This window comes from Mastacembelus armatus, chromosome 11 (genome assembly GCF_900324485.2).
Source record: "Mastacembelus armatus chromosome 11, fMasArm1.2, whole genome shotgun sequence".
NCBI lineage: Eukaryota > Metazoa > Chordata > Actinopteri > Synbranchiformes > Mastacembelidae > Mastacembelus > Mastacembelus armatus.
In genome coordinates this window covers 17,556,404-17,568,464 of record NC_046643.1, presented here as the reverse complement: position 1 = coordinate 17,568,464, position 12,061 = coordinate 17,556,404, and the positions used below count along the sequence as shown (strand labels likewise).

Here is a 12,061-nt window from a genome sequence, read left to right as displayed (position 1 = left end):
TGGAGAAGAAAGTGATGCATGGGCAGCAGTACGCAAACAACCGGCTGGCTTCAAATTGCATAATGTGAGTGTAAATCCTATCTGGTTTGTTACATCCTTACACCAAGGTGCACCAGCATGGGGCTGATGGGATGAGGTGGCTGATAGAAGTCAGACACTGGCTGAGGGATGTGGATGTGGCTTTTCAGGCGAAGTACATGGTCCTCAGTGTGTCATGGTGGATCTGAACAGCCTTGGCCAGCACCTGAGGGTCCCTGCCATTACTCTGCCCTGAGACATGGCTGCCCTCCGCACTGTCAGCAATGAAGTGTACAAAATAAAACAATAAGTCAGAAAAGAAAGTACGACCTACATTACTGTCATTAAGATTGTAATCTGCTCCCACAAATACATGATTCTTCCTGTAAAACTGGTTCAAAACAGTAACAGATTAGTAACAGATTGTAATCTGTTACTAATTTCCTTTGTAAAGCAAACTTGTTGATATTCAATGTCCTATATAAAGTTAAATGATTTTATGTGCCTTATCGTCTTTAATGTCATAAATAAAAACTAAAAGATTTTCTCCCCACCTGTCATGCTCTTTGTCAACCAGGTGGTAGCGGGCGCGGAAGGCCACCAAGTGGGCGTAGTAGGCTGGTGCTGGGATGGAGACCGAGCGTGTGCAGCGGACGTAGGTGTGGCACAGCTGGTATGTGAGGAGCTGGAACTCATCAGCTGTAAAACAGTTGTCGTCCCACAAAACATGGTAGTGGGAGGGACGACTTGTACCCTGGAGGGAAGAAAGCAGAGGTAATCACACTCCAGAGGACACAACTCCATGGAGAGCAGACAAACAATGAGCAGGGAGCCCTGGTTGTTTGACTGTAATGGAACAGTTACAGTATCTCTTCTCAAACAGGTGCTGCTGAAGTCCAATTCAAAAAGACGATTTTCAGAAGTAACACATGACAAATAAAAAAAAGCTTTTGGGAGGCATCTTATAATCAAAACAGACATTTTAAATCAGCATTTGTTTTTCAAGCTTTACTTTAAGACTGGCTGTGCAGTACCTACAAAGGCCTAAGGAGTTTTCTTGAAATTCAGCGGCAGGTTGAAAGGCTTACTTGGATTCCAGCGTGACTGCAGAGGTAAAAGTCAAACTCATAGGGGTGGGTGATGTCTGTGTCCACTGTGGTGCCAGCAGGAATGTTTCCACTTCGTCCAACCTGAAAGGCAAACATAATGTAACAATTGTTCAAGAGCATCATTTTACCTGAAAATAGTCTCCTACAGGCCTGACGTGTGACCCTGATGGCTCATACTTTTTATGCCAAATTACCAAAGGAAACAAAGGTCAAACAGCAGTGAAACCATTAATATCTGCAAAAACAGACCCTCTGTGCTGCTCACCCGCTCATTACGATCGGCACAGAAGAGGCGCGTGTGATGGCGTTTTTGCACGACGATGTAGGTAATCCCTGGCTGATATTCTTTCTCTAGACTGATGCAGGCTTCTCTGATTGCCAGCAGCTCATAGTACAGCACCTACACAGAAATATAGTTAGTTCTCAAATGACCAGTTAAAAATGCAGTAAGGTGTGTTATGTTGAAGATTTTAAAGTTAACAGTATTATCAGAATCTGTTAGCCTAAAATACAGTAAACATCCCCAGTCTAGAGCAGAATAAGATTAACCTCCAGGAAAAACAGACACTTCAGTGCACCCTTACATAAAAAGAAAACTAGGGTTACTAGCTGAGTTTGCCCTTTTAAACAAATCTGCTTTTTAAACAGGTGTGGCTCACTTAACATCTGAATAAAAAGACAAAGACAAAGACAAACAGTACACCTGTCTGAACTGGCCCTCTGACACTCCGTCCCTGTAGAAGATAATCCTGGTTGGTTTGTAGCGGGTTGATTTGTAGAACTGGATCAGAAGCTCTCGAACCATAGAGGCCAAATCCTGGATGATCTCCTGTCTGGGCCTCTGGACACGCACTGTAGCACAATACCTGCTGGGGTGGGCATCCATACTGCCCACCACCTGTTGATGTAGAGCAGTGAGTATAAAAGTCACAAACACCATCCTGCTCACATCTGCACAAGCATGACTGTTAAAACATAAAACTAATAAACTATATTACAGTGCTAACAAACTTAGAATGAAGTCTTAGAAATCACATTAGAAACTTAAAATAAATGCAGCTTTGTTTGATCCAACCACTGACACAAAAATGGTCAAAAGAGCAGTAGCACCAGAATCATTCCTCATTTCTCAGAAGTATTCTGGGGGATTAACTGCACACTATGGTTATAGACTGTATTTTAAGACGGGATAAAAGCCCAGGTTTCTGGCAGACTCTCACCGCTGCAATAGATGGCTTTTTCCCATCTCCTGCTGGAGGATGAGTGACATCTGCCCCAAGAAAGATGACAGGCTGCTGGAAGACAGAGGGTCTAGATGGACAAGAGGGACAGAATTATCTTTAGCGTGATCTGTCATACAGCAGGGTATCTGCAGGTTTCTAAGAGCTAGATTTAAGACTTTTTAAGACCTTTTTAATACCACGCTGAATGAAATTTAAGACCAATTTTGTAGAAATAAAATAAAACATCCCACAATACAACCAATTACCATAACACACTGTTTATTGATATAAACTGTTTACACACCGTTTGATTTATTGAGTAAAACAAAAATAAAATGCCAGGTGTTTTCCGCAGCCGCTTTGTCTTATTCACACCGCATGTGGGTCTCCAAAGCTTTCATACCCATTGTTCCGAGTTTTAAATTTTTTTGCACAGCCTGCACCGGACCTCGAACACGTTGCCACTAACTGGACTTAACCACGGCGCAAAATTAGGGTTTTGTAACCAATTGTCATTAAATTTACATTTACCCATGGCAAAAGACTAATGCTGAAACTTCCCCGCAGTTCACGCAGCTGCCGGAAAGCATGTGTTAAATGAACTCCCCTCAACTGCGTATTTTAGTTGGTTCCGCCTATTTCGTTCTGTGTAACAAATACACGAAAGGCTTTCAAATTGATTTCAAGATTAAACTAAAATCTTCTTTATGGGGTCGGTTAGATTTCATTTTAAGACCTTTGAAACACGAATTTAAGACATTTTAATGCTAATTAAGGCCTTAGTTTTATAATATGGAATTTAAGACTTTTTAAGGATCCGTGGACACCCTGTACAGTAACACGGTTTTGACACAATCTTTCCCACTGCAAACAGAAAAACTGTAGTTTGACCCAGGAGGAAGAAAAGAGGAAAGGAACCAACACACCACTTAAATACAGAGGTGCCCTACACCTTCCATGTGACGGATGAACAAAGAAGCAGCCTTTAAGATCACCTTTCTCTAGCCACTGTGATCATAACGTGTTGTGGAAAAAAAGAAAATCTCAAAGCCTTCATCTGTTTGTATTTACTGTCTTGTGATTTTACCGTTGGTGTGGAACCAGGATATTGTTGATGCCCCCTAGTTTGACGTTGATCTTGAGGCAGAGGTTGGAGAGGGTCTGAGGGGACGTCTTCACTACGTTCTTCACCTGGACACACTGGGTGGCCATGCCCAGGAGGGTGTCTCCCACCCGCTTCACCTCAGCTGCAAGTCACAGATTGGACATTTACTGCATACATATTACTCCCACATCTGATGACTGAACTGACTGAAGTGATGCTACTGTATGTTGCACAACTACAGTAGCAATAGGATAAAAGTCTGAATCTGAACTGCCTCAATGCAATGACTTGTTTGGCTACTGTTGAGCTGTTTTGATTTAGCAGTTATATTTGTACCATAGACAGGTGTTTTGCCAGGCAAGATCACGATGATGAGCTGCAGCCCGGCGTAGGTGTTCTTCAGGTGTCTGAACATGGGCTCCACACTGTCAGCTCCCTGGGCATATTTACAGAAGCACGGCTGGCCCTGAATGGGCATCCCAGCATCCTTTGAGATTTTCCGCAGCTGGTCAGTGAAGATTCTAAGAAAAATACAGGGTTTGTGTTAGTAGGAGTAGACAAAGATCTAAATCTCACTAAGTCTTAGTTTAACTTCCTTTTACGTTTTGGTTCTTTAGTGCTAATAGTAAGAATCTTTTTTGTGAGCTTACTTGAGGATATCTTCTCGGCACTGCCTCTGGGTGGCAAAGCAGGCGATGGCCCACATTTTGATCTCCACTCCGGTGTGGAACTGCTTCCCCCTCATGTCCCACACCCCATGGCTGGGTGTGGCCACCGTGCGGTTCTGCAAGACAGTGCAGGGTTGATCTGCTGGGGCTGGCATTCATACAAACATATATGGTATGTTGATGCACAGACAATGTATGAATTCAAAGAATCAAAGCGAGTCGCCAATGGGATTTCAAGATCAATGGAAATCATTGATTAATTGAGTGACTGATTAGCTCATCATTGCATTTTTAGCAAATGGGCTGCAAGACACCATATTTTTATGCTGGGCATGCAAAAACAGTGTCCTCTCAAGTTAAATCTCTCAAAACAGCAGCCAAGAGCATACCCATTTAAATACAAAGCAAATTCTTGTAATAACTTACTAAAGTAAAAAGTCACAGAGAAAAGATGTGAGTGAAAAAAGATAAAGAGCATTGTGGAATTTAGTGGAAGAACACTGAATATGAGAAAAACAAATCTACCTACATAATATACCGGGTTTGCATGCATATGAAGCGTGATTTAAAGGGAAAGGTACCATAAAGGGTTCAGAGCTCACCCTGCCGCCATACTGCAGCATGGGGGCCGGCAGGACGCGGCCTGTCACCTGAGCCATCTCATCACGTACGCGGAACTGGAACTCCTGAACGAACGGGTCGGCCTCATAATTCGCACTGCGCACCTGAGAGGAGAGAAAATGATTTTTATTTAGCAGGGAAAAAAGGAGCTTCGTTCTGTATGGTTCTTGTGTGCTGGATACTCACCAGCCTGCTGATCTCTTCCTGTCTGTCTGGTGCCGAGCGGGCTGTTGCTTTGATCATGGTTGATGTCTGGTTGTCTGTTAGTTTTTTAATACAGCGCTGTCCCGCTACAATGTTGCAAACCTGAAAAGAGGTTAATCAAGTTAATCCAGCTCTTAGCCAGGCTGATAATCAGACTGAACTGACTGATTTCACACAAACTGAAGTTTTTGTTGGGAGGTCTGATTTTGTTCTGACCTAGCCAATCAGTAGCAAGTCATGTGAAAGCTGCAGCAGTCATTGCAAGGACCAATAAAGTGAACATTTTGAGACTTTTATTTTTGTATGTGAATCTTTACAACTATGCAGAACCTTTTCACTTTCTCTGTTGCTATTTTTGGGACTATAGTTAAGCAGCAAATTATCTGCTTAATAAGATGTCTCCCTTTCTTTATCCCACCAGTGATCCACACAGCTGGAGCTCCTCAAGCTGTATTTATTTGTTCCAGCATCCCACTTGAAAACTAAAGGCTTTTGCCATTAGGGCTCTGAGGCTCTGGAATGACCTGCCTGAGGAAATAAGGCTGTCTGAATGAGTCATGCTTAAAAACATACTTTTATTGGACTTCTTTTTTGGATTCTGATTTGGTTTACTTCTTATTATTTCAGACTTTAACTCACTGTTGCATTATTTTGTCAATTATTAAACTTTAATTTTGTGCTGTATTTTTTGCTATGTTTCCTACTGCAAAGCACTTTATACTTTGTTTAGAAGATGTTCTATAAATAATGTTTATTATATTTATTTATATATAATATTTCTAAACTTATGTGGGCTACAATTTAGGGGTCTAGAACCAGGCTAGTTTATATACACACTTAGGTCCAACACTGTTAACCAGCTAGATATAACAATATCTTCAAATTTCTGGCACTAATTGGATGAATATTTATAAGTCACCACCAGTTCTTACCTCCAGTGGCAGGTAGGTGTGTTTCTGCTCCTGGCCCACCTGCAGACAGGGCATGTGGGGGTATTTCAGATGCAGACTGTATTTCTCTCTAAAGTACTGCGCCACTGTGCGTTCAACAGTCTGACCATTCTCAAGCTGCAATGGAAATCTGTGGATTTGACAGTCACAACAACCTCTCATTAATGTAAGTCAAAGACAGCTCTGATTGTGGTTAACAGCTAATGGGGGTGTGATATGGAAACATACGTCTGCAGGCTGGCAGGGCGTCGTGTTACGTTGCAAACTCTGTACTTCCTACGCATAGTTCCACAGTGTGTCACTTCCACTTTAAGACCTGTGAAGATGATGGAAGCATGAATATGAGTAACCATCAGTAAAATATAAGTGACTAAAGCTTTTACTCATTAAAAGGAACAACTGAAAAAGCTCAGAACGCATCAAATAAACTCTGTCATCTACAACAGCATCACATAGCTACAGGAACTTTGCATAGATCAGCAAACACAAAGCAATGAGGCATGTAACTGCAGTACAGTGAAAACAAGCAGAGGGTGCCTTTCCTTGGTGACATACCTTTGATCTCTTTGGTAAACTTGACCCTGTGGGAGTCAGAGAGAGGACGGGGCTGCTCATCAATGTTGTGAATGTCAAGGACTTCACACATGAACTGGATGACTGGCTGGGCTTTATAAAAGGCTGTGGCTGACACTGAAACAATACAGAACAAGGCCACCATGTAAATAAAATTATGCCAATAACAGCAGAGAAGGTGGATGAAGGTTTAGAGCCATGTATGACAAATGCTGGTATGAGTTGGTAGCTGCATTTTGCTCACTTTGAGCACAACCAGGTCTAGCTGTTTCCCTGTTTGTTTCCTCTTTTTATGCTAGGTCAACCTGTGGCTTTGCTTTAAATGTACAATATCAAACTTCACATCTAACTCTTGCCATTAAGGGAAATAAGCTTATTTGCCAAAATAAAATGTTTCCTAGTGTTTACTCACCATCAATGTTGAGCATCATTTTCCACATGGCTGGCCGTACTGACTGATGGAAACCAAACCAAACTTCTCGTCCTCCACCTAGTGGATGATCGTAGCCCTCAGGGGAAGAGAAGAAGGATCGTCCAACGGGAGTGTACCTGTTAAGGGCGGAGAGAACACAAAGACTTAAGACAGCACAAAAATAAAACTCTACCCAGGCTGGGAGTTACATTCCCTGTGAGGTTCTCTGGACTGTGTGCATCATAACACGAGCACTGCCTGAGCTACAAGTCTGAAACCCCAGCAGGCTCAAAAGGTTTTCATTACTGAGAGTTATTTGGTTAATGGACTCTCCACATAACACATTCTGACTTAAATTACAGAAATATGATGTTTTTAATTCTTATCTCATTGTGAAATTCAAATCCCATTTGGGATAATTAACTTACTAAAAATACATCCACCTCAGGTATTGTTGGAGACATATGTGCGCTCACTAAGTTGCTTACACTGTATGACAAGATTGTGGTTGCAACCATAATGCATATTAAATAAATGGAGCTAAACAGCAGCTCCAGGACGCAAGTATCTTTAGATCACATTTCAGACCAGAGACAGGAAATGCAGATCCAATGCTTAATGCAGTATTTATTCAGATTATAACTCTTATCTTTGTCTTCCTGATACTGACACTGAAAACTGATAAGCTAAAATTGGAAACCTACTTCATGGAGGGCAGGTGTCGAAGAACAACATCCACAGCGTGAACAGGGTTAGTGCTGAGAGGCTTCTCCAGGTCCAGCGTTTTGGGTACACTGCCTCCCGTCAAGACTTCGTGTAGCATATGCCAGCTGACCAATGACACAAATCTAATGGTGACTTTAAATGGGCGATCCTTCCCACCTTCACCTGGCAGGGTGACATCCAAATCGACCTGAGGAGAAAAACAAGGGATGTTTTGTAGTCGTCATGAATTCCTGATACAAAGAACGCACCATGAAATTTGGCAAGAACAAGAACACTGACAGCTGACCTGACCGGTCAACAGCAGCCACTTAGACAACACTTAAATTAAACTGTGACTATTGCAGAATGCGACTATACAAATCATCATCTAAACTTTAGCATAAATTCTTACCCCACCAGTGGCAACAGGAAGTGCATTTGCAGTGTAGAGGCTTTTCTTCCCATCATAAACTGGCATACGATCACCAAAGATGGTCACCTTGAAATGCTGAACCATGGAATCCACCACCTCCCTGAAAAGACCATAACATAGAGTGAGATGACATATTACCACCAATAAATGCTTTGCATAGTTTTCCACAGCTAAATAACCAGTGTGATATAAAGAGAATATGTTTTTTATCTGAAAATGTATATAGTCCTGCAAGTTCTGCCTGTTATAAAACCAATTCAAAGCCTAAACCAGTTTCAGCCCTTCCTGTTACCTGTTGACTCTGCGAGGACATTTATCAGGTTTGATGTCCACCTCATATAAATAGATGTCAATCTTGGGGATTTCCACCTGGAAGCAGTTGGCCAAAAGCTTGATGGGCTTCCCGATGCTGCCATAGCCGGGTCGCCTTGGCAATGAAAACAGGGCTTGGGCTCCAACGGCTCCTATAACAACACAAGTTTAAAAAAAAAAAAAAAAAAAATCAATATGCGTCTGTTGACTAGCTCAACAGAAAATGGCACACAGAAAAGTTAATGACTAGCTGGTGAACACAGTGGACCATTAAGCACAATCTAGCCACCCTACCATCAATATTTACTTACTACTTAATTCTGGAACACCTGTTAAAATAAAAGACAAACCAGTAATCATGAGCACACTAAACCCTTTCAAACAAGCTAAGAACCTTGGTAAGAAGACAAACTGGAGGAAGGAAGTGGTTAATAAGAAGGAAAGAGCAGATGGTGGGTGCTGGGGCTGATGATGATCGGGGACGTTAAAGATTGCCCCATATTAAACTGACAAAACTGATACGGGCTAACGCTGCTTGTTCCACATCAATCTGATAATGACCATATAAAAGGATACAGGAGTCGGTTGACATTTTAAATAAAGACTATCTCGGCAGTTGCCGATTCCTCCTGACTGACATGGCCTTCGCCAGGCGGGAGGAGAAGTAGGTGGGTGACACACCACGCCAATTTGACACCAATTTTCATAAATGCCAAACTGGAAAGTGCTCAGTGAAAAAAAAAAAAAACAGGCGTCACACAACCACACAATTTCCATAACTGTGACTCAGAGGATCCACATACAAACACAACGATCAGCATGACATAAAGCCTGCACATAAGCACAGAGCCCTAGCTGTTTAAATATAAGGAGGTGTTGTAATGTTGAAATAAAAGTGTGACAAAAAACATGCTTGCCGGTAATGACGAATATGGCCACGAGAAAAGTGCAATCGAACAGCTGTCAGTGGAAATTATTAAACAGCTCGTCGCACAGCGCTCCTGTTGGAGTCAAGATCTAAACCTGAATTGCCTCTAAGGAGGTATCATTCAGAAAAAGACTGCACTTTCTGCTGATGCATCCCCAGGTCTCTTCCTCCCCTGTGCTGTTTCCATAGTGATGATGCCCATGTTGCTACAATTTCTCTATGGCAACTGGCAAGGGGAGGAAAAACAGGTGCACACAGATTTGTCTCATTTATCTTCAAGCTCTGGTTAAAAAACAAAATGTCTTAAAAAAAATCTGTTTAAAGTGTCAAAAAAATAGAAAGTAAATAAAAATAACAGCCAGCCAAAGGAGGTAAAGATGATTATGTAAAAAAACATCCTCGACTAGGTGCAGGACAGACAGCACCATTAATGACCCAAAAAGACAAAGGTTTCCTGTAGAATGAGCAACAACAGGGATTAATGGCCACTTATCAGCCCCCCCCATCATACAAATGTACCAGTAGCAGCCCACATACAGCTGACAATAAACCCACACACTTTAAAAGAGTACTTCGCTGATGGCATATTGTATAATCCTAATGTCACTTCACTAATACAGGAAATTTAAAATAGTAAAGCTTACCCTATTACAATAAGTGCTAGTTTAACCCTGTCAATCTGCATCTTTCTGTAAGGTCAATGATTACACAGTTTTAAAAGCAGCAAAGCTTCACAATAAAGGAGCTGAAACTAAGAAATTTGGGATATTTTTGCTTGAAAATGACTTGAAGAGTGACACAATTATCAATATGAGATAAATTTGATTAATTCCTGGAAAATCTGAACAGCTGCAATTATCTTTCCTAGAGAAAAAAAAAAAAAAAATCTTAGCTCAGCTAAGAGAATTTGACCATTATTGGCAGCCTACATCCACCTTGTCAACAACTAATGACAAACATTATTTTGTTTTGAATCAAATACACATCAGTCCATTACTACAATCCTGATTTCTCCAAATCTCACATCCACTGACCCCAACAGCATCAATAAAATTCAAACTGTGGCTCACAAAACGTGCCCTTAGGCATCAGACTCATGTCCTGCCACAACTTATTGATTTATAATCAACACAGGCAGCAGTTAACCGAACATGTGTCATTAGTTGAGGTAACTATGGCAGCAGTTGGTGTGAAGGCTGCTTTTCAGATGGAAGGGTATATATACACACAGACACACACAGACACACACAGACACACACAGACACACACAGACACACACACAGACACACACACAGACACACACACACACACTATAAGTGAGCCAGCCTGTCTCAGAGGTCAGGCACACCTGACGGATCACCATCTGCCTTTGACAGCCGACAAAGAATGACGTAGACAGCCAAAGAAACCCGTGAAACTGGTTTATGGCATGTGTACCCCCCCCCTCCCCAAAGGCGCAAAAGTGGCCGCTAAAACAGGTGAGAGGCGGACACCCCAGTACCTCCAGTTATAGAGCTAAGTTTTTTCAGCACCACTTCCCATGATGATTCCCATGGCAGCCTTCTTATCCCCTGTGCTGCCGATTTAGATCCACCCAACAAACTAGAAACTCCGTGATCGTGGAGTCAGGTCTGTGTATAAACGTACTGAAGTTTGTGAGAATAAACAATAAATAATAACAAATTACTGCAACGACATGGCTGTCAGTCTGGGGACTTCACCTGTTGTTCCGATTTCCATTCATGGGGTCTCTGTCCGGATGCCCCGGCACCCAGTGATCAGTTCTCCCGGCGTAGTTTAAGGCTCTGACTGCAGACCCGCTGGCCGACACGCCGCTTCCCGGCTCCGGTCGCTGATGTGGAACCGGGCCGCTTGGGAGTCCCCTCGGCTGAAAGTCCCCTTCTCTGACGGAAACTGACAGCTCCAAGTTCAACAAAATGTTCCCGGCTCTGTCGTTTAAACTGTTTTCGCTTGCACTAGAAATAAAAACAACATTATTTTGAGTGTTAAAAATGTTTGGCGACAGTTCAGACGCGTATAAACTTCGCTGTTAGCCTTGGCTGAGCTAACAGTTAATTAGCTTTAGCCAATAACAACTAACGTTAGCAACTAACTGCCAACTCGAAACACAAGACTGCCGCGAATATTTACCTGGTCGGTGATCGAGTTCGTCTTCCCGGGTGAATTAACGTGACAACCCGGTGTTTCTCTGTATCAAACTCACTTCGCTACCCCAGAGTCCTGCTCGATCTCGGAGAGAAACCGGTCTGAAGTCGGCTCCTGCACCGCCCTCTGTCACTAACGTCCAGCTAGCTAGACTTCCGGAAGGCTCCTTCAAAACAAAAGCATGGGGTGCTGCCAATTTATTGATTTAATTAATAAATATTACATATACTAACCATATTCTGTTTGTAATATAATTTTATTTTTATTGGGAAGGCAATTTACTGTACATACATATAGCTGCCGCTAGCATTTATTTTAATTAGCAGATTTATGACGATTATGTTCTTGAATAATGGAATAACTGATCTACATGCAATATGCAAAATTTGTGAAAATGCCTGTTACATCTTCAGATGACTTGTTTTGTCTAACCAACAGACCCAAAAAGATTTTTGGTCTGATTTAACAATCTATTTATTTCTATTTTTACTTAAGTGAATACTACCTAGTGTGTGAGGTTGTCTGTCTTTGTGTGTCTCTATGTGGCCCTGTGACAGACTGGTGACCTGTCCAGGGTGTACCCCTGCCTTTCACCCGAGAGAGAGCTGGGATAGGCCCCAGCAGATCCCCGTGA

The 12,061-nt window shown here is 42.2% G+C and overlaps 1 protein-coding gene across 2 annotated transcripts; it reads right to left on the bottom strand.

The window, feature by feature from the left end:
- Positions 1 to 11,554, bottom strand: ago3b (argonaute RISC catalytic component 3b). Of its 2 annotated transcripts, none has more exons than XM_026300046.1 (20): positions 11,413 to 11,554; positions 10,983 to 11,237; positions 8,314 to 8,485; positions 8,001 to 8,121; positions 7,588 to 7,796; positions 6,884 to 7,020; positions 6,454 to 6,588; positions 6,127 to 6,214; positions 5,881 to 6,028; positions 4,931 to 5,050; positions 4,705 to 4,848; positions 4,106 to 4,239; positions 3,792 to 3,976; positions 3,438 to 3,597; positions 2,348 to 2,438; positions 1,831 to 2,025; positions 1,393 to 1,527; positions 1,107 to 1,208; positions 573 to 772; positions 1 to 293 (listed from the first exon to the last, which is right to left on the bottom strand). In XM_026300046.1, exons 2-20 carry the CDS (start codon positions 10,999 to 11,001, stop codon positions 185 to 187), a joined length of 2,604 nt encoding a protein of 867 aa, XP_026155831.1. In that variant the 5' UTR covers positions 11,002 to 11,237; positions 11,413 to 11,554; the 3' UTR covers positions 1 to 184. The 2 variants fall into 2 exon arrangements, with proteins under 2 accessions (XP_026155831.1, XP_026155832.1); XM_026300047.1 differs by having other exon boundaries at positions 4,726 to 4,848.
- Positions 11,555 to 12,061: the final 507 nt, after the last annotated feature.

Excerpts from the sequence above, each read along its gene's own strand:
- ago3b (XM_026300046.1), bottom strand. Across the intron at positions 6,215-6,453 it reads GTTTACCAAAGAGATCAAAG|GTCTTAAAGTGGAAGTGACA; the intron begins GTATGTCACCAA and ends TCATCTTCACAG. Across the intron at positions 773-1,106 it reads GCAGTCACGCTGGAATCCAA|GGTACAAGTCGTCCCTCCCA; the intron begins GTAAGCCTTTCA and ends TCTTCCCTCCAG.